This window comes from Leopardus geoffroyi, chromosome D2, assembly GCF_018350155.1.
Source record: "Leopardus geoffroyi isolate Oge1 chromosome D2, O.geoffroyi_Oge1_pat1.0, whole genome shotgun sequence".
NCBI lineage: Eukaryota > Metazoa > Chordata > Mammalia > Carnivora > Felidae > Leopardus > Leopardus geoffroyi.
In genome coordinates this window covers 23,637,931-23,661,626 of record NC_059334.1, presented here as the reverse complement: position 1 = coordinate 23,661,626, position 23,696 = coordinate 23,637,931, and the positions used below count along the sequence as shown (strand labels likewise).

General features: G+C 36.4%; 1 protein-coding gene across 2 annotated transcripts in view; it reads left to right on the top strand.

Annotated features, from left to right (window-relative positions):
* TMEM26 (transmembrane protein 26) overlaps positions 1-23,696 on the top strand; it is a 48,667-nt gene that overhangs the window by 5,215 nt on the left and 19,756 nt on the right. For both annotated transcript variants that reach the window (XM_045437532.1, XM_045437533.1), the window contains exons 2-4: positions 11,121-11,199; positions 17,073-17,186; positions 19,323-19,543. In XM_045437532.1, the coding sequence (XP_045293488.1) occupies positions 11,121-11,199; positions 17,073-17,186; positions 19,323-19,543 (414 nt within the window). The remainder of the gene's footprint in view (positions 1-11,120; positions 11,200-17,072; positions 17,187-19,322; positions 19,544-23,696) is intronic.

Sequence of the window (23,696 nt, the reverse complement as noted above, 5' to 3'; positions counted from 1 at the left end):
TGTGGGAATAAGAATAATTATGAATATTTAGCATTTGTTGACATGCAGGCTCTTTTAAGTGTCTTACACAGATTAGCCCACATGACCCTAACAGCAACTGCAACGATTTTCTGTTTCTCTGTCTTCCCCCATTTTTAGATGAGGAGACTGAGGCACAGAGCTGTGAAATCAACTGAAGGAGCAGAGGTATTAAGAGTCCAACAGTTTAGAGGAGAAAAGATGTGACGAAGTGTACTGGGGATGGGGTGGGTAGAGACAAGCGATGTCATGGCATTTGAGCTGGATCAGGAAAAATGGGTAAGAGACAGGAGTGCAAAGGCTGTGTAGGTAAAGGATATCCTGAGGGAGGTGAGTGTAGGGAGACTTGAGCAGATTTCTCCGGAGGAAGCACACAGCCTTATCATTCTCGATTCAACAAAAATATCTGAAACAGCCAATATGTGTTAGACATTGAGTGTCAGGAATATGGAAGTGAATAAAATGGGTGAAATCCTGCCTGGAGGAAACTCACATTTGGTCAGGGGACTCAGAAAATAAAGAAGTAAATAATAAACAAGTGAGCTAGTAAGTAACAAATGAGTGATCAGAACTCTGGAGGCTTGAGTGGCAGGAGTTCCAGATGGATGAAGCAGCAGGGGAAGATTCCAGTGGGTGGTCAGAGCCTCTCTGGGGAGGCAGCATCTGAGCTGAGTCTGTTAAGAGGAAAAGCCAGTGTGGGAAGAGCCAGGGAAACACAAAAGAGAGAGGGAAGAGTTAAGTGTGCCCTGGGACATTTCTGACACACCCCCAGAAGACAAATAAAACTGGCTTTCTTTTCTAGTCTTCCTTATCTCTACTCTTCCCCATGTCCTTTGCCAACACAGAAAAATTCCTTCTGGATTTTATACTGTTACCATATCTTATTTGAAGCATCATGTGTTAGCAAATATCTGGGTATCTCCGAACTCAAAATAGGAAAGACGAATTAAGAATCAGAAGGGATTCTATCCTAAACCGATTCCAAATTCAAACCAATTTTGTAAAAGACAAAAACAAAAAACAAAAAAACAAAAGCTGAATGAAATCTGTTTTGAATAAATTGTATTTGGAAGGTTCAACAGCAGAGATGGAAACCTAGACTTGACAGATGCCACATGAAGCCTGATCTTGAAGGAGTCTTGGGTAGTGTAGGAGAAATTCTTTGATGTAATTCTGTAGTGTTCGACAAATTGTTTACAAAAATGCCAGCGAGAAAGTTGGGAAATAAAAGCATTCTTCTCCTGCTCATCTTTTTGGCTATCAGAGAGGATGAAATAAAAGGGTTTAGAAGCAGACCCTGTGATTTCTATATGGCCAACTTGCACACTGGAAATTCTCCCTGCAGATAGACTATTTCTTTTATTGTTTGCACTTGCTGTCCCGATTTCCTGAAACCTCTCTTTAGCTTTTCAGTTATTCTAGTAACACTTCCGACAGTGCACTGGGTTTATCAGCCCTGTCCGCAGTGTGTGTACAGTTTTGTAATACTTGTCTTCACATGTGTTTGTGTGTATGTGTTTTATATCCTGAACCTTGAGCCCAATGCACGAGGATGACTTAAGTTTGCATGTTTTTGGAGGCACACATTGAATGTTAGCAGCAAATGACTTTGTTTTTAGTGATCTGAGTCATAGCTTAAGAAGAGTCTTACCCTCACTTGAATTAGTACTGTGCTTCACTCCCAAGAAAAAGTCGTATTTTCTTCTTTTATTTCACAATGGACTTGTGACGAAAGCAATAATTGTGTCTGCATAATTAATAATAATTCTAAAAGAATGGGACCCCCAGGAAACTGAACCATTAAGTGATGTCCATGCTTTTTCCATGAGTATGTTCAACTGAGACATTTAGAACTGAAAATTATGGTTATAATATTTTGTAACTTCTTGTACTTGACAGGAAGAGAAGCAAAGTGCAAATTGGTGTGGGCAGCTCTCGTGAGTCAGTATAAATATATCTTTACTTCTAAATTCCATGCACTTCCCTTTCTCATGGTAGTGCCATTATTTGCATTCAGCATCAGGACAAATCTGAATAGTTTAACTTAGTTTCCAACAGTGGAACATTCACTTTTCCATCAAGGTTTATCCGCCTCACGTGCACATCCCTCACTACTCCAGAAGGTCCTCTGAAGGACTGTTATCAGAAGAGTTAGATCTAGGGTATCTACATTATTCTGTTAAAACAATCAGTGTTTTGTTTTGAAATAAAATAGGGTTTTTATATGCAAGTATCAAAAAGTGTTCTTTGAAAGTCACATGGAAATAATATTAAGGACATACAGATTGTTGGTATAAAATGCTAGTGTGGGGACTGATTTTATAAATGATTTTAAATGTTTATTTTTGAGAGACAGAGAACGAGCGGAGAGGGGCAGAAAGAGAGAGGGAGACACAAAATCCCAAGCAGGCTCCAGGCTCTGAGCTGTCAGCACAGAGCCTCATACGAGGCTAGAACTCATGGACTGTGAGATCATGACCTGAGCTGAAGTCTGATGCGTAACGGACAAGAGCCACTCAGGCGCCGCCTGATTTTGTTTCTTTTCTCTGAGTATGAATCCACAGTAGTTGTTTAGGAAGGGGTATTATATTTTATCCTCGATTTGTCTGACCTCACAGAGCCAGCTGGCATACAGCTAACAATGTTGTGCACTTATCAGAATAACAATTAATATTCCTTAGGGGGGAAAAAGTCCTCTCTACCATCAGTGCAGCTGCCAGCCCTTGTTGGGTCCTTCAGTATTCCTTTGCTTTCTTATTTCCCTGAATTAGCCTCCTATCTCACACACCTGTTTTAATCCACCTCGAATAGCTTTCTGATAAATTGGCTGTGCCATTTTCTGACAGTGCGTTAACAGTAGTGATGAGTATGATGATGAAGGGGACGGTGATGGTGATAATGGGGGTGGAAACAGTTATCAATTACTGAATACTAACAATACTGCAAGCCTGCTTTACATCCATTATCTCCGGGAATCCTTGCAATAATCCTATGAGTTAGTTTTTATCTTTTTTTTTTTAAAGTTTCTTAAGGTTTATTTATTTTTGAGAGGTAGAGAGCGCAAGTGGGACAGAGGCAGAGGGAGGGGGGACAGAGGATCCAAACTGGGCTCTGCGCTGACAGCAGCGAGCCCGATCCTGGTCTTGAACTTATAAACTGTGACATCATGACCTGAGTTGAGGTCCCTCACCATCTGAGCCATCCAGGTGCCCCATGAGTTAGTTTTAATCTTCATTCCCATTTTATGATGAGGATACTGCTGCACAGAAAGACTCCATCACTTATCTAAGGTCGCAACTAGTTATAAAAAAATCACAAAAACAATTCCTAGCATCCACTGAGTCCTCACATTTACTGAGCCAAGAATTCACATTGTCCACATTACCTGATTTGGTCCTCACCATAACCCCAGAGGTATTATTCTTGCTTCTCCTGGCAAAGGAGGAAGCAAAACCTCAGAGAAGGAGTCTCCATCCCAGCACTGAACTCCATCAGCCTATTTCTTGTGCTCTGCGTTCAACATCTGACTGGGTTTTCTCCGTGGAAAATACAACTACATAAATTTTTAGGATCAAGGATTCCCGATAGCAAAGAAAGGGTCAAAATATTTTTCTATTTTTCAAACTTGGGTTGGCAAAATTCTGGGGGACCTGAAAATGAGCACTGGGATGATTTTGCCTAGTGCAGACTTTGGGAAAGTCCAGACTACACACGGACGTGGCTCAGAGACATACTTGCACAAGCAGACATACTTGTAAAACCAAAATAGGATGTAAAACAAAACAGAAGAGGAGGAAAAATCTCGAGTGCCTTTATTTTGGGTCCCAAAGTAAAGAAACAATCTCTTCTACAGACCAGAAATAAATACCACTGTCTTTTATAGAATGAAATAAGTTAAAGCATTACATAAATACCATCCATCATGCATTTTATCCTCTCAAGACCATTAAAATTCCTGTAGTCATTAACATTTAAGTTCACTTAATCATTAAACAATCATTTATTGTACTAAGTGCTATAATGATGTTTTTGAAGGAATATAAAATAGAGGCAGTTCTATGGGAACAGGAGAAAACAACACACTGAGAACAAAATAATTTTCCACGAATTAAGCCCAAGACTGCAGAATGTCTGCAGAATAAAGATATGATCAGTACAGTAGGCTTGTTAGACAAGGAAAATTTCTGAGGTAAGTGATTTATGTACGAGCTTCTGTAGTAGCTGGGGGTTTTACAAGAGTGTAGAGAAGAGAGAAGGGCTTTTCAGGTGGAGGCAATATCATGATGGTAGGGTTTTAGTTGGAACCAATTCATTTAAGAAGATGCCATGATTTTCTTTGCCTCGGAAATTTTCCATGAGAAAAATAATACATAGATCCTAAAATTGATGCAGATTTTGTTTAGTCGTCCTAAAGCACACTGCTGAGTTTTGAACGTGAACAACTTCAATTTTAATAAAGCTTGTTCTTGCTTTAGGTATCCTTTTGGAAAATTTTAAGTGAAGGATATAGTACTAATTTTGCTGCCAGCTTATATCATAATTTGGGAATATGACTTTATTAAAAAAAAAAAAAAACAACCGGCAGCAGCAATCAATGAAAATTACAATTAAGAGCCCTAATATTCACCTTTGGAAGTATTCTCTTAGCAAAGTCTAAAAGTGGGCATTTTTTAAAGGGCTTTTGAGGTATGAAGAATGGTTCCACTGCAGGGGGTATTTCCAGCCCTTATGAAATTCCTCCCAGGCTCTCTGTTCTTGTGCTTAGTCCACTCTCTCATAAGATCAGACAGACAAACCCATCATCTGATTTTGGCACCTATTAAAACACGCACACTCCTTGTTAAATTTTTCCTTTTAGGGGCAGGTCTCATGAGTAAATGCCCAGTTAGTTTTGGCCTCCTCCCCTCCCTAGTGGGCAGACACAGGCAAAGGGCTCTGGGAGGGAGGTGATTGTGAGGTTATGGTAAGCTAGTTAAGAAGGCCACCAAAAGGGTGGGGGCTAGAATTGAACTAGTGACTTCCCAAGTGTTCAGAGGTTCAGTGGTCTGCAAGAGCATTGGGCACATTTGGAGGTGTATGCTGAGGCTGTCATACTGGCCACTCTTTCCTGCTCTGTATTGACACAAAGCCCTTGATGAGCAGCCCAGAGGGAAATCGTGGATGTTAAGGCCCACTTGGAGAAAGCAGTCTGCATGAAAGAGAGCAGACAATCCTTAAACTGTGAGATACCCTTTGGGGGCTTGTGAAAGGGTATCTTGGCCCAGTTTCTTGATTTCCATGAAATTAGGCCTATTATTATAAAATGCCCTGGAAATTTTATTGAGGATACTCAAGGCAGTTGAACGTGAGATTGTGAAACTAGTATCCTTACAACTCCAATCCACCTTTCTAGAGTAGGGAATACTGAAGAATGAGATACAAGTAAAATCATGATCCACATTGAAGTAATCTTGGAACATTATTTTGCTTCACTTAAATATTATCTATTTTCTGATTCATGCGTATGATTAGAAGACTAGAATCCTCATTGTTTGCAGAGAGGAAAGCTAAACAGGGTCGTGGGCAATAGGATAGTTAATTTTTCTATTTGCTTATTTATATTGTGATATGCTTCTGAGATGAATGAATCTTACTTTCTCAATAAGGAAGCACTAACTCATTTTTAGAAAAAATAAAATGGAATCCTGATTTTAGACTAATGGTGAACTAAGGTAAATAAGATCCCTTTGTAAGGCCAAATTGTTAAATGTCATGAAAGAATCATTTTGTGAAAAATACTGTAATTTGTTGAAATGACAACTTTTTATGATAAATAATATTTTTGGATGAAACGAACTGAAAAAAATGAGGATAGACCTTTAACAGCTCAGGGAAGTGTCTAGCATGTAGGAAATAAACATCTCTACTTGGTAAACAAATGAGTACATAAACAAATAGAGGGAAAAAAAAAACCTTCAAGATAGGTGATACTCCTGCCATGCACTTTAATGAGAACTGATAGGGTGGATAAACCCCGAAGTTTCAAAACCAAAACTAAAATACCAAACTTCTGTGGAGAGAAAGAATATCTTTAGGAAGATATTAATTTAAAAAATAGCTAATACAAATAATTTGTCACTAAAGTATTAGTGTTGCACACATTCTGTATTCTGACAGAGTAGTAGGAATTGGTATTATAGTAAAGCTGAGTCTCTAAGGGCAGATAGTGGATTAGTAATGCGTTAGTACACATTTTATAAAAATTTCCCACTTGGACATATCTTCTGAATTTGATCATAAGTTTATCAGTTTTTGTTAGCTTGTGAATAAATAGTGTATCTTATATTTAAAAACAAGTATCCAGAAACCTGATTTAAGTTATTTCTGGGTTGGCTAGATCCTTCTATGGTATTAGACTTCGTACAAAATACTTGGCATTGACTTACTTCTGATGCCATTAAGACATAAAGACTGGAGTAAAATTGTTTGGTAGCTCCTAAGAAAAGGCACACAATTTGATTAATTACATAGAAAAAGGTAGGGTCAGGTCTAGTTTTTAATTTTTAGAGTTCAGATTCTCCTTGGTTCCAAAAGTGAATTGCACTGACAATGCATGATCAAGAATATAGCAAACCTTCTAACTAATAAGTAGTGGCTAGAGTGTCACCTTGAAATATTAAATCTTTCATAGTAACAAAACAATATTATATTCATGTAAGAACAGAATAATTAATTTCTTCAGTAAAACTTCTGATAAGATTCCATTTATGATGATATCTTAAGAGGAAATTTCTAGCTAAACCAGCAACAGATTGTCAAGAAAATAGAAAACAGAAAAATCAACCAAGGCCTTATCAAATCAATAAATATTTATGGGTAACCCACCTTGAGCCAGGTACTGTGGGAAGACCTGAGGGTATAATGATGCACTCACACTTTTTGTGCTTATATTACGTATAATTGCCAGGAGACAACTGATGGGAAACATGCACATATACATGCACACACATACAGTTATAAATTTTGAGGACCTATAAGGTAAAAGTGAAGAGTGCTATAGACAAGCATGACAAGGAAATCTAATTGAGACTGGAGGGACAAGCAAAGTTTTTCTGTAGAGTTCCATATACCTGACATGAGCTATGAAAAGGAGATACACGGGTGAAAAGTGGGAGTAAAGAGATATTTCAAGGGAGAGAAATACATGTGTGAAGGCCTGAGTTAGGAAGACACATAGGTTTTCTCCAGAAATGAATGAAAAGCAATGTTATAGGAGCACAGTGAGGAAAAATGGCAAGCAACAAAGCCCAAGAGTTAGGCCGGGCCCTGACCGTGCAACATTCTGTAGGTCATCATGGGAAAATGGTCCATGCAAACCACAACTGTATAACAGTAATTGCCTTAGCATCGAATGTGGAGTTTGTCCTCAGCAGCACAAACAATTTCCTTTGATTCAAGATGTCTTAAATAGCTTTAGTTTGGGGAATTATAGTTTGAAAATAGGATTGATTGTGAGTTGGCTGAAGAAACAGTCTTCCGAACTGGTGCCCTCTGGGTAGGTACCAGTTGTGTAGCTGTGAGTTTACTTGTAGAACGGAGCCTAGACAAGGGAGTAGCTCACATGTATTAAGCATGTACGCCATCAGGCCCGTGGTACACACTGCCTCATTTAATCCTCACACCCATCCTAGGAGGTGGGTGTTATGGTCTCCATTTTATAGATGAGGACACTGAGTCACAGGGAAGGTAGTGAATTCCAGTACCCTGGAAGAGACAAGATTCAAATTTGGGTCTCCTAGGTTTGTGAAATTTCTACTGCAGTGTAATAATTCCTCAAGGGACACACTCCGGGAGCATAATAGATCTCATGGAATGGGAATAAAAGTCAGGTAGATGCTAGTACCCTTCATTCCCTCCATTTGCTTAGTCCTCCCATTATTCATAAATTCAAAGATTAAACATTTAAGGATGTGCTTAGTAAGCATTTATTAAAGACTTAGTAAGACACCTGATACCACTGAGAAGAGGAAAAGATGAATGAGAAGTAAGAGGGAAGGGACATAAATATATAGAAGACCCAAAATCTCCCTTCAAGGAGCCTTTATTAGGAAAGCTAAGGCTTATATACACATAACCATGAAATAGGGGAGAATATGTTGGGTCACGGGAGAAATATAAGCTAAGATTAATTCCTGCTATGCTTCTGAAATACAGGTAGGATGTTGATGGGTAGAGATGTAAGAGGACAGCATTCCATAGCAGGCAGTCATAATTTGGGAGGACATTTGCTCTAAAACCATTTCAGAACCTCTCTTCTCAGATTAATCAAGCTAACGGAGCATGGAATACTTTGTTCTATATATGGCTAAAATGTAATCCTCATATCCAAAATACAATATATTTAGACACATTTTAACACTTCCCTAGATAATTGAGACTTCTATTTTCTCCATAAGCTTTGCTGTTGTTTTAATTTAATTTCAGCTGCACAATGACCACTGCCTGCTACAGGGAATTAGAAGGAGAGGAAGGAGAGAAAGGACCTCCTGATACTGCTCTGCTATTATTTACCTTGGGGTGCTGTGCATTTCATCAATAACTCTGCTTGGAAGCTTCCTGAAATTCCAGCAAATCCTCTCAGGTGTAGGGTTAAGAGGATGGGACATGTGAGGAGAAAGGCTATGGACTGAGTTGAATAGAATAAATTCTTGGGCTTTCGGTGCGATTGCCTCTTTCTACCTCCTTTTCACTTATGTCAAAAAAGTCTGTGAAGATGAACTGAAGTGAGGGGAACTTTAGAGAAAATATTTTATTTTGTTTTGGGGCTATGACACAGGAAGAGAAAAGGGAAGTGGAAAGACTAGAATATCGAGGCTTTGAATATCAGATTACAGAATTTAGATTTTCTGTGACAGGCAACATAGAAAATCTTGGATCTTGAAGTTTTTAGTTTTGGTGTTTTGATATAACCAGATTCCTAATTAGAGGAAGTATCTTGAAATGGGATAGTATTTTATTTTTCAATTATAGAAATAAGCCTCATGCATAGAAGATGTTAAGAGTTGTTATCTGTTTAACCTTGTTTAAAAGCTATCATATGTTCAGTCCAGAGTTTCCTTAGATATTATTGTAATGGCATTGTTAGGGGAGTCAATCTCAAAATTAATCCCAAGAGAGTCAAGAAAACTGCAGTCCAGTGGACATTTGACATAGCAGAACGAACATTTACATATTCCAAATGTCCTTGCGACTGGAAATCATTTCCTTTCTTAGTCACACAAAGGAAATACTCTCTCCTGATGTTTCCCTTGATATGTAAGGTCAAGGAATTAATTCCCCCCCCCACTTTTTTTAAGCGGATGTTCAACCATGGGGCTTTTGCTATCTCTCCATCGCCCAGCCATCTGCCAAGATTTCAATAATATCATGACCTATAACCTTTGTTTCAAAATTGGTTCTTTGCAGGAAATCAAAGATGGAGGAATTTCTATATTAAATACTGATTTTTAAAGAATTCTCTTTCTTTTGTCCTTTCTTTCTTCTCCCCAGAAGTTAAAAGGCAATATTAGTGAAAGGGTTAAGAGCCTTTCTTTAAAAAGTCCATTCTAGATGTTTTCTTCCACTTAGGTCTGGTCACTTTTCTTTCCTGGGTTATAATAGTATGGTTTTAATACCAATTCATCTTGAATAATTGTATTTATTGAGGAATTAACATTTCTAATTTTTAGGTCATTTTAAACTACCACATGCATATACTATAAGTATTTTAATAAAATTATATTAGCTTACAATTTTGACTTTGAGATGGTCTATAAAGCAATAGTCCAATCTAAAATGAAGTGCAATTTGAAGAAATAAATTTGGAAAGTATGCTATTTTTCTCTTATTTCAAAGTTCTAAGGACACATTTTCATTGTATAATGTCTTATAAAAATATTAATAGTAGTTACCTGTTATGGTGTGCCTACCTCTGCTAGGCATTCTTTACAGAAAGTATAATAAAGACCTCTGTGGGATAAATGTGACCACTATGGACTGAATTCTGTTTCCCATAAATTCATATGTTGAAACCCTAACCCCCAATGTGACTCTATTTTGAGATAGAGGTTTTAGGAAATGAGGTCATAAGGGTAAGATCTTAAGCCAATAAGATTGATAGACTTTTAAGAGGAGAAGAGAGATCTCTCTTTCTCTCCTTGTGAAGTGCCTGTGCCCCGAGGAAAGGCCGTGTGAAGACACAGCAAGAAGGTGTCTTCTAAAAACCAGGAAGAGAGACATCGCCAAACCCCAATCATCTTTGAACCCCAATCTTAGACCACCAACCTCCAGAACTGTGAGAAAATAAGTTTCTGTTGTTTAAACTACCCAATCTGTAGTATGTTGGTATGGCAGTCCAAGATGACTAATACAGTGACTGTCCCCATTTTGTGGATTAGGAAGCAAACTGAGAGTCACTGGCAAAACTGATATTTGAAACTGATTATTTTTTATTATAAAGGCCCACTATTTGAACTGCCCTCGGAATTTTGAGCCAGAAATAATGAATGTAGATAGCTTTAAAAAAATACCAAGCACTTCATGTGTTGTTGTTTGTTTGCATTTTTATTTTTACTAGGCTTAGCAGATACAGTCAGTAGATTTTGCTCATTCTTATTCATTATCATCTGATTTTTGTGTTCTAGCAGGATGTTACTATTTGAGCTTTCAGAATTCTAGGTTAATATTAAAAAATGCAGCCAATTTTCCTGAAATTGCAATGCTGAGAAATCCAAGAAGATTTACTGTTGCTGTATTTGCTATCAGTAAAACATATTAAACACAAAATATCCAGTTTTGTGCCTGCAACTAGTTGGCAGTGTCCCATTAAACCATATTAAAATTAACTTCTATTAATTGGATTAGAAATTCAGTGAGAATGACAGCTGCTAGTGCCTTTTGCAGTTACTTTGTTTCTCTATAATCCATATGGCAGAAATCACATAATGCTTTTTTCCCCATTGAAATGAACACTTGAGATAAAGAGGATTGACTGGATGTGATCAGGGTATGTGCATTTGTTTTGTTTTCTTTAATTTTTTTTTTTTTTTGTAAAAACTAAACTATCTTTTTCTCTTCTTCCACAGGTTTTCACCAGCCATATTTATATATCTGATTAGCATTGTTCCATCATTATGGCTTCTTGAAATGCACCATGAGACCCAGGTATGGCCTTTTGGAAAGTAGGAAAGTGGAAAATTCATCAATAAACTACTTTCATACTATAATCCAATTTGTTTCAGAAATGCATGTCTCAGAGGAATTGGAGTTATCAAGAATTGAATAAGTAAGAGGCCATTAGCAAAAGAAAGTGAATTCACAACCTGTCAAAACCAATAAAAATGTTACATTTGTTTAAGATTTAAAATTACATAATTAATTAACAATTTATGTTAGAGATCTTGTTCCTAAGCACCCCCTAACCTCTGAATATGCTAGAGTTTATATGGGGGGCAGGCTGTGTGTAAAAATTTGGTTTTAAACTTTACAGATTTAATGAGTTTCTATATTGTACCAAGAATGGGCAGGACTCAATAATCCAGCATCCTCTGAAATATTTTTAAAAATAGCAAAAACAAAATAGAAACCCATTGTCTATACCCTGCTATGTAAATACAGTCAAACTTGGAGGGTCTATTTGAAATAGTCTATCTTAAAATTTAGGCCTTACAGATTACAAAAGATTCCCTTTTGAGAGTCCTAAAGTCCTATGATCTGTTTTAGTGAAATAGGAATTCTATTCTGGAGCCAGACACTCAGGGTAAAGGAGAGGAGTATGGCACCCACCATTGGGAAAGGTGGACTATATGCATGAGGACCACACTGATTTAAAAAATAAACAGTGGTTTCCAATAAGAGTCCCTAATCTATATATAAAGAAAGAGCTGCTAAGCGAGTTGCTTCTCACATGGGCAACCCTAAGTCTCAGGCTCTGGAATGGTCTCACAATCTGTTGTTATTAAGGCTCCATACTGTGGATGGCAGATCCCATCAGATTCCAGACCAGACTTCACATCTTCAGAGCGTGGATAAAGGAACTAGGTTACAGATGAACTTTAGCTATGGTATAATTTTAGTACCTTTACTGATAAAATGCTTTAGTCAAGATAAGACTTTGTCCCTATACAGATTTCTTTCCTACAGTCAATCATTTTATAGTAAAGTTAAGCCTCTTGTAAATGTTTCAGATATTCAAACTGCATCTGGAAAATGTTCCAAATTTTAGGTACACACAGGGGAATTTAACTCTATGGACTATTTTTGAAGAATTCCACAAGCACATACCAATAAAACAGGCATAAAGAAAACATTTATCTGCCTTAAATCTCCTATTTAAAAAGTATTAAAGTCATAGGCTATCTCTGTGTCTGTGGCAAAAATATTTTTGTAACAATAGATAGACTGGTTCAAGTTATCATGGTTTTTAAAACTGTACCATGAGGAGTTAGGGGACTGTTTCAATTTCCTTACTACTTACAACTTTCAGGGTTATGGAAATAAGCTCTGGTGATTTGAATCATTTCTTTCCTTCACATCCAATTCTATAACATGACTATCATCCACAATAACAATTCATTTCCCCAAACGCTTTTATAATATAAATGCATTGCACAGTTAATTGATATACAGGTCAAATCCCATTACAACAAATAGCATGCAACCAAAAGCTCTCTTTTTAATAAAAAAAAGATTTTTGAGCCCCAGGCAGTACCTCTCTAATTTTCATACTACAAAAGAAATTGGACCTTTGGTAGTAATGGATTTGACTCATTTTGACACTAAAAATTAAAATGAATGCCCAAAGATTAAATTGGGCAGGGTGGGCAGAGATGGAAGTAGAAAAAAGTAAGAGAAAGAGAGACAAAACAGTAGTGGAATTGCATCTAAGGAAAAGAAATGGCAGAAAAAAGGGAGGCACAGCAATTCTCTTAGTCCATTCATTTAAAAATGTTTGGTTGTGATAATAACCACTTTTCTTTATATCATCCTTTTTTTTCCGAAAGTATTTTCAAATACATTTTCTCCTTTATGAACTCAGGAACTCCATAAGTTAGGCATGGTATATATATATATATATATATATATATATATATATATATATATATTTCTACTTTATACAAGAGGATGGCTAAGACTCAGAAAGATTAAGTAATTTTCTCAAGGCCTGCTCAGCTAATCAGTAAGAATTCTGGGGCTTAGCACCTAGGCCTTGATCCCTGCTCTGTTAACCCACACTGCCTTTCTCAGTTACAGGTTCTATGTTTTACAGGAGTTTTGAATCAAAATCATCTGACTTTTTTTTCATGACAAGAAAGAATAGTTTCTTTTCACATTTTCCATGTATTCTACATCCTAAAAGTTCTAACCTGTGTTTTGGCATTCGTAAAACATCTTGACCTATTTCATGAAGAGATTCCAAATCTTAAATGATCAATTCTGTGCCTTCATTTCTGAATCTGGCTAGGTCTACATAGCTGAAAACAACTATGACCATAACTCTTAAGTCTATTTACGAAGTAGCAAAATTAAAGCAATGAAAAGTTTCTAGTCTTGAAGGTGTTTTAGTCTGGTTTGACCCAAAGGAATATTTTTGAAGCTAGTAAGAGTTTTTAAGACATAGCCCATGAAAAAGTGGTTTGTTGGTACCCAGAACATCTACATGACTCACCTATACAACGCAAAATGTAAATAATATTACCATAAAAACAATACAAGTTGCGTTAGGTTGTAGGCATCAAACCAGTTGGTTTTTGCTGTCCAAATGCAGTTGCCACTTAAAGGAAAATTTCATCATTTAAAGGAAAATTTCATCATTTTGTAGTAAGTAGAATTACAAGAATGGAATGGGACTCAGATAGGTTGTAATATCTTAATATGGACTACAAAGCTATTTGCTACTGCAGTGCAGATGACTTTATTTAAATAATATGTCTATAGATTTTTGGTGATAAGGATGTAAAAAAACATATGAAGGTCACCATTTTTAATATACACTGTGCTTTCATGCCTGCAAATAAAGTGGTCAAAATTTGTTTCCTATTGCCTATTTGATTCTCACAAAGCTACTATGCAATGAGGATTTGTTGCTTGGTTCAAAGATTGAATTTTTTATCTTCATTATCTTTTCTTGGAGCCTTAGCTGTACAGAAAAAAATAGTGTGCAAACAGCTGGATTTTTGCTTTTAAAGATATGGCACATGGCCATTTTTCCTAATTATTCTTGTCATTTCACTCATAACACTAGTTGTTTTGGGAGAGACTAGAAAAAAAATAGCTTCTTGACATTTCTTTTTACTTTTTCAAGTGGTTTACTTAATGATCGATGCAGTATCCAAAATAATTAAGAAAAATATACTTCTCACAGCGTTAGCATTTGAAAAAAAATAGTTTCTCTAAACCCAAATACGTGAGTGTGGGTATGTGGTGCTGGTGGTGGTGATGGCAGTGCTGTGTGCATCTGTTTGTGTATGTTTCAAAAGTATGTTAGCCCTGCAGGTGTTTAAAACAAAATCTTCAATCTTTTTTTTTTTAAACAGTGTGTGAAATAATCAGTGGCTACCACTACATTTTCAAGTGCCACCCCTTTTCTCTCTTATAAATCTTTTCTCTACCTCAGATTCCCAGCATCTGGATAAAAACCATGCACAGTCCACCTGCAGAAATTTATACACAAAATGAAAGAGTGAGAGGGGGAAAACATTTAGTTTAGGTCTTTGTCAAATTTTTCGTAAACCTAAGTTGACTTTCAAACTTCCACTAAAATGTATATTTTGATGGGTGAAAATGATAATTCTTTTGATTGTTACAGTGCTTAAGAGGCAAGATTGAATATAATTGGATTACCAACCTAAGCAAATGGTATTTTAGATAAAGAGCCTTCTGGACAAGAAATAAACTCTTAGAATCAACACTTTGGCCAAGATCATACATGTTTTAATGCTGTCATTGGTTGTTGATTTGTTTTGCAATTGTTCCAGGATTCAAGAAAGGAAACCCAACTATGACTCCATAAATTGTACAGCTCTCAAATACCAACAGCAGTTTTCACAGAACTAGAACAAACAATCCTAAAATTTGTCTGGATCCACCTAAGACCTCAAATAGCCAAAGCAATCTTAAAAAAAGAAAAGCAAAGCTGGAGGCATCACAATTCCAGAGTTCAAGTTGCATTACAAAGTTGTAGTGGTCAAGACAGTATGGTACTGGCACAAAAACAGACACGCAGATCAGTAAAACAGAATAGAAAGCCCAGAAAAGAACCCACAACTATATGGTCAACTAAACTTTGGCAAAGCAAGAAAGAATATTCAATGGGAAAAAGACTGTCTCTTCAACAAATGGTGTTGGGAAAACTGGACAGCAACATGCAGAAAAATGAACTTGAACCACTTTCTTACACCACACACAAAAATAAATTCAAAATGGATTAAAGACCTAAATGTGACACCTGAAACCATAAAAATCCTGGAAGAGGACACAGGCACTAACATCTTTGACATTGGCTGTAGCAATTTTTTTCTGGGATTTGTCTCCTGAGGCAAGGGAAACAAAAGCAAAAATAAACTACTGGGACTACATCAAAATAAAAAGCTCAACACAGTGAAGGAAACAACAAAACTAAAAGGCAACCTATTGAATGGGAGATGTTTGGAAATGACATATCTGAGAAGGGGTTAGTATCCAATATATATATATATATATATACATATATATATATATATATGTATATATATATATACATACATATATATATATGTATATATATATATACGTATATATATATATATATATATATATACATATGTGTGTGTATATATATATATACGTATATATATATATATATAAAACTTCTAAAACTCAACACCCAAAAACCAAATAATCCAATTAAAAATGGGCAGAAGTCATGAACAGATATTTCTCCAAAGAAGACATACAGATGGCCAAAAGACACATGAAAAGATGCACATCACCACTTATCATCAGGGAAATGCAAATCAGAGCTATAATGAGATATCACCTCACACGTGTCAGAATGGCTAAAATTAACAACACAAGAAAGAACAGCGTTGGCGAGGATGTGGAGAAAAACGAACCCTTGTGCACTGTTGATGGGAATGCAAACTGGTGCAGCCAATGTGGAAAACAGTATGAAGGTTCCTCAGAAAGTTAAAGCTAGAACTACCTTAGGATCCAGCAATTGTACTATGAGGTATTTACCCGATTAATACAAAAACACTAATTCAAAGGGATGTATTCACCCCTACTTTTATGGCAGCATATTTATGATAGCCCAATTATGGAAGCAGCCCAAGTGTCCATCGATAAATGAATGGATAAAGAAGAGGTGGTATATATATTCAATGGAATATTATTCAGCCATATAAAAGACTGAAATCTTGCCATTTGTAATGACATGGATAAAGCTAGAGAGTATAGTGCTAAGTGAAATAAGCCAGTCAGAGAAAGACAAATACCATATAATTTCACTCATATGTGGAATATAAGAAAAAAACAAATGATCAAAGGGGGGAAAAAAAGAGAGACAAAACAAACAAACAAAAAAACCAGACAATTATAGAGAACAAACTGATGGTTACCAGAGAGGAGCTGGGGTGGGGGTGGGGGTGAGTTAAATAGGTGATCAGGATTAAGGAGTGCACTTGAGATGAGCACTGGGTGATGTATGAAATTGTTAAATCACTATATTGTACACCTGAAACTAATATAACACTGTATGTGTATTAATTGGAAATAATTAAAACTTAAAACATTCTACAGCTCTGCACAATGAACTTGGAGCTTCTACATCCTCATAGACTTGTGGGAAAATAAAACATGTATAGTTGAGTCTGCTCTCATATTAATTGAAAAGTGGTTTTCTATCTCAAGACTATAATCTGATTTTTGGAAATGTTTATGCATGCTGTGTAAACTCCGCATATCTACTCATAATTGCTTAGATAATTGAAGCCACTTGGAACTCTACCTATTGTGTTTTTTTTTTTTTTTTACATATTGCCTTTTTACAAAATTCTTAGCATTGCAGTAGCCAATCTGAAGGGATGTCACAAAATACCAGCAGCAAAGAAAACTTCAATCAAACTTTGATGTCAAGTGAACAAGCCAATGGAGCAGATGATCTCATTAAGACGGTGAGAGCTTTTTCCACTGTATTTTAAAGGATCTGGCAAATCACCTTTTCACTTGGTGAGAATAACATGCTCTACACCTTGCAGCTCATTCTTTTCTAAGGAAATTTGCCAATCATTTAATCGTTTGCTCAGGATTTTGCAAAACAATTGTATTTTTTTTTCCAACGTTTATTTATTTTTGGGACAGAGAGAGACAGAGCATGAACGGGGGAGGGGCAGAGAGAGAGGGAGACACAGAATTGGAAACAGGCTCCAGGCTCTGAGCTGTCAGCACAGAGCCCGACGCGGGGCTCGAACTCACGGACCGCGAGATCGTGACCTGGCTGAAGTCGGACGCTTAACCGACTGCGCCACCCAGGCGCCCCAACAATTGTATTTTTATATTTATTAAATACATTTAACATGCATAATAGTCATATATATCTAATATACCTGTATATTAATAGGTATATTTAACTTGCAGCATTAAGTAACCTATAACACTTAGGTCAGACAATGTATGCACAAAGGGAGATACATATTTTTGGTAAAGGAATGATATAGTTAAAAGATGGGATCTGTCCTGTATATATTTTAGGAGTTTACATTAATAAAATAGGGAAGATTTTCAGCCAAAATAGAATTACTTCTTTGTTCTTCACATTCCTGATATTTGTCAAACTAACCATGGCCTATTAGGAAATGATATATGGGAGAGACTCGAGGCCCAGGCCTGTACCAATGAGCCATGGTTTCAACAATAAGATAGATTATTGATTCTAAGAGATTTAATTCAGTCTAATTCATGGATTCTAAATCAAGCTCCCGTCACAGCTGACTGACATCACTTTGAAAAAATCACTTAATCTCTCCGTATCTCAGTTTTTCATCTGACAGTTGAAAGTATTAATATCTACCCCACTAGTATGCTTCCTATAAGAATTAAGTAGGATGTATGGGGCACTTGGGTGGCTCAGTCGGTTAAGTGTCTGACTTTGGCTCAGGTCATGATCTCGCGGTTCATGAGTTCAAGCCCTGCGTCAGGCTCTGTGCTGCCAGCTCAGAGCCTAGAGCGTGCTTCAGATTCTGTGTCTCCCTCTCTCTCTGCCCCTCTCCCACTCACACTCTGTCCCTCTCTGTCTCAAAAATAAATAAACATAAAAAAAAGAATTGAGTAAGATGCATATGAAGTCTCATAGAAGAAATATGAAATAGTGTGTAAAGGCAAGATCACTGATCTTCATGCGTGGCTTCAATCAGGTTAGCATCCTGCCTTGTCTTATCCTGCCTTTACCTGTACATCAGTAGATAATTGAGAGGAGTAAATAGATTTGCACAAACATAGTCAAGTTACTTGTATAAATCAGAATCAACTATCCAATCCACTGGAGACCAACATTCCTGGTCTTTAAAAGATTATAGCCTCTGAGGGCCAGTGATATATTTTAAAACTGATTTAGAAGTTAAACGGGCAAGAGATATCATTCAGAAAACAAGAAAGGGGTGTAAATTTTTCTCAGAGTCCAAGATTAAAGGCAGAATAAAATTTGGTTGCTAGTTTATAGATTTTTCAATTATGTTAAATGTTCAAAATAAAAATAGTAACTATAGTTAGTCTCTTTCTTTACATTTACGTAATTAATAAACATTATTATACATTCTCTCATTTGATGTAGCAGTGTTTTAGAGCAACAAAAAACAAGAGATTTGTACCATGTTAAAATATTCCCAGATTACTAAATTCAGACTTGAAATCTCTGAAAGAAAAATACAAGGATTTTTTTGTGATTTTAATATGGTATTTAAAAAGTTTTGCTATGTGTTGTGTCATACTTTGTTACAGAGAAAGTAAAATGAGAAGTGATCTTTAAAATGTCATCAGATTGGCTCTTTAAATACCAAATGCTACAATCCTACTAGCAAGTGTGAGGTTTAAATTACTTCTTATAAGGCTGCCCCATTTTAAGAACCATCTTAGCTTTTTTCTCCAGAGTCTTCAGTTGAAAGGAGCTTTATTTTCTTTAGTAAGTGAAGAATCATTTTTATGAAAATGACCTTCCACAAAAACTGTGGATTGAAAGCCATGGCGAAGATGGCATCACTTTCCAAGGTGGCAGCTCATGGTCCTTCTCTCTGTATGACATTTCTGTTACACAGGCCAAAGTTTTTGTAAATAACTTATCTACAGTATGTGAAAAAGTTTGGACTTTGGGACTCCATCAGACATTCTTGCTAATGCTCATAATTGGAAGATGGCTTCTACCCATTGGAGGTGGGATCACTAGGGACCAACTCTCTCAACTTCTCCTTATGTTTGTGGGAACAGCTGCTGACATACTGGAATTCACAAGTGAGACCCTGGAGGAACAAAATGTGAGGTAAGTAGGCCTGCAAGGTCAGGCCCTCATACGTGTCTATTCTTTTATTTACAGAAGAAATATAAGGATTTCCAGTCTATCATATGACCAGTGATACAATCATATAATTTCCTGATGTTCAGGTTTAGGTACGAGCCCAGTTTATATATACATGAACTTCCTGCTAAGGAAAATGGGCAAATAATATTTCCTTTGGGTGAGAACAGAAAGGCTCTACATGTCTGCATGACCATAACTAACCTATGGGGCTGTGGTGATCAGAAAACCTAGAGGTAGAGTCACCGTCCATAGCTCCTCTCTCATATTCTCAAATGTCCAGGAATGCCCCCAATCATAAAATTCTCTTCTAGAGCAGAGCATAGCTATCGTTCCAGGAAATCACCTAGAAAAGACATAAGGAAATCTCTCCTCTACCCAGGTGAGAATTTATATTCCCTCGTGTGAGTGGAGAATGGGGCAGATTAGGTTGGGGTTTTTTTGTTTTGTTTTGTTTTTTTCACTAAATTTTATTTTTAGTCAGTTTTGTTCAAAGTGCCCAAAGGCTTTCTGGTGGAGATGCCTATAAATTAAAACTTATTGAGTTGGTACTTTTATTTTTGCCACAAGCAAATAAACTCAGAATCCATGATCACATCTGTTTATGGAACTACTTTCTTACCTTTAGGGATTTAAGTCTGAGTGCCTGTATGTACTTTCAGCTTGGGTTGTTTTGCACTATGCTATAAAAATAAATTGCAATGAAGCTGGCTTTTAATGCTACAGTTTACTTTATGCTGTGTTTCTCAAATAACAAAACATAAAGCTGAGCAAAATGCACTAACTTACTGAGTAAACTTAATATCCCAATTATAGCACAAAGTATATCTGTAACCATAGGTTACCTGTATATAATCATTTCCTATTCCATTTGTACTGATTTTTCTTATACTTTATTAAGTATACGTAGAATTTTAAAAAGAATTCAATTTAAATTGATCCATTGTCCTCAAAATGTTGATTTCAGTTTTGTATCTTTAATACCTTACATTTAGCCAGTGCTTTACATTGTATAACAAATTTTCAGATACTTTAGGACACTTATGACACAATGGGATTACAAGAAAAACATGAAAAAATCATGGCCAAGCACATAAAAACAATAAGTAACTATATAGGCACAGTGATATGGCCATAAAAATACAAATATGACTAGCCAAACTGTATAGAAATAAACACATACATGCTAAATATCTAGTGAGATGGGAGGGATATAGGGTAGGAAATGGAGTATTCAGGAGGAATATGTTTTGTAGGGCTGATAATAAAAATGCGAGAAATGGGCACCTGGGTGGCTCAGTCAGTTAAGTGTCTGAATCTTATTTTGGCTCAAGTCATGATCTCATGGGTTTGTGAGACCAAGCCCTGCATCTGGCTCCACACTATCAGTCTGGAGCCTGCTTGGGGTTCTCTCTCTCCCCCTCTCTCTGTCCCTCTTCTGCTTGCATATGTGCTCTCTCTCTCTCTCTCAAAATAAAGAAATAAATATTTTTTAAAATAAAGTAAAAACGTAAGAAATGACTAACTCGGCTGTCTTAATGGTCTGTTTATTAGGTCCATCCAGAAATGACACCAAGGTGCATTTAACAGATCAGTGTTTGCCAATAAATGTTAAATATTCAATAGGTTAGTCATTAAAATCTTAATCCCTCCCAAAAAACTTTGAAAATCATGAGGTACTCATTCATTCATCAACTGTAGATTGATTATCTAGTGTGTACCAGGCAATGTGCTAGGTGGATACTGAAGAGCAAATGGTGAGTAAGTAGTGAGAGGAATTCTGGACACACAGTCGTATCCCAATCCAGGTCATTTCAATTCAGCAAATTCTCCTGCCACCTACAAATTAACGTGAACATTTCAAAAACCTTTTTTTTTTCTCATTTTAAACTTGTATTATGTCATGAGAAGGGACCAAATCAAGTATGCCCTGGTTATTGTTTTAAATTTTTAACTTTTTTTAATGTTTATTTATTTTTGACAGAGAGAGAGAGACAGAGCATGAGCAGGGGAGGGGCAGAGAGAGAGAGGGAGACACAGAATCCGAAGCAGTCTCCAGGCTCTAAGCTGTCAGCACAGAGCCCGACATGGGGCTTCAACTCACAGATCACAAGATCATGACCTGAGCCGAGGTCGGACACAACTGACTGAACCACCCAGGCACCCCTGTTTTAAAATTTCTTTTAGGTTTCATGTTTTCAGACTGAAGTTTTTTTATTTTTATTTATTTACTTTTTAAAATGTTTATTTATTTTGAAAGAGAGAGAGAGAGTACATGAGCAAGAGAAGGGCAGAGAGAGAGGGAGGGAGAGAATTCTAAGCAGGCTCTGCACTGGGCTCCATCCCATAAACTGTGAGATCATGACCTGAGCCGAAATCAAGAGCTGGATGCTTAACCGACTGAACCATCCAAGCTCCTCTCATTTTATTTTTGATATAACTACATGGTGTCAGTGACCTTCTGTAGTCTCCCCCCACGCGACTCCATCACTACTCAGACTCAGAAAGAATTTAGAATTTTTTCTCCCTCTTAAAACCCACCTTCTGAGTTTTGATTTTGTCACCAGTATCTTCTGTACTGCAAGGGTAGACACTGCAAATGTCTATCTTTTCAGAGGAGAGACTTAATCCCCTCCCACTGGGGTATAGCCTTCCCCTTTGACCTTAAAAAAGACGATCATGAAAAATAAATTTAATGTGCTTGTGAAAGATGTTCACGTGCAATGGTAAAGGAGGCTGCTTCATTATAACCCACTTAGCATTACCTATTTTTATAACATTTTATTTTCTATTTTTATTTAGTTCCATAATTTGAGCTGACAGATTTAGGAGAAAACCTTCAATAATGTGTACACCACGATGATATCTAGCTCTCTTTCCTGCATCCTGGCTAAATATCTCAAATTCAATTTTTTAAACTTAAATCAATTTCTTTCTGTATGCTCACTTTAAGTTCATTTGCCTAATAGTTATGAATTTACATGGACTTGTGAGATGCTGCAAATTTTTCTTAAGAGCTTAACTTTACACACCATAAAATTCAACTATTCTAATTCTGTGGTTCGATATTTAGTAAATTTATTAATGTGTAACCATAATCAGAATCTAGATTCCTTATAGCTGCTTGGAGTCAATTCTCACTCATTCCCACAGCGAACCCTAGGCAACCTCTGATATGCTTTCTTTCTGCACAGTGTCCTTTTCTAGAAATTTCATGTAAAAGGTATCATAAAATATGTAGTGTTTTGTGTGTAACTTTTTCACCTAGAATGTTTCTAGGGTTCATTCACACTGTTTCATGTATTGGTAGTTAGCCGCTTTTTAATTGCTAAATAGTATTCCATGCATATACCACATTTTATTTATTCATTTAATAGTTGATATATATGTGTACTGCTATTATCTTGCTATTAAGAATGAGATGGCTATGAACATACACTAAAATCCTTTGTATAGATCTTTTTTTATTTCTCTTGGGTATATACCTAGGAGTAGAATGACTGGGTTTATGTTAAGTACATGTTTAATATTTTAAGAAACTACCAAACTGTTTTCTAAAGTGGTTGTATATTTTTATATTCCATTTCTTCTCATTTTCACCATTTTTTCAGTATTTTGATTATAAACATTCTGTTATGTTCTTGTGGTATCATATTACAGGGTTTTATTTATTTACTTTTTAGTTTCATTTTTAAATATAATTTATTGTCAAGTTAGCTAACATGCAGTGTATACAGTGTGCTCTTGGCTTTGGGAGTAGATTTCCATGATTCATCACTTACATGAAGCACCCAGTGCTCATCCCAACAAGTGCCTTCCTCAATGCCCATCACCCATTTTCTTCACCCCTTCCATCCTCAGTTTGTTGTCTGTATTTAAAGGTCTCTTATGGTTTGCCTCCCTGTTTGTAACTATTTTTTTCCTTCCCCCACAGTGCTCTGCTAAGTTTCTCAACTTCCACATATGAGTGAAAACATATGATATCTGTCTTTCTCTAACTGACTTATTTCACTTAGGATAATACCCTCCAGTTCCATCCATGTCATTGCAAATGGCAAGATTTCATTCTTTTTCATTGCCAAGTAGTATTGCATTTTATAAATATCCCACTTATTAT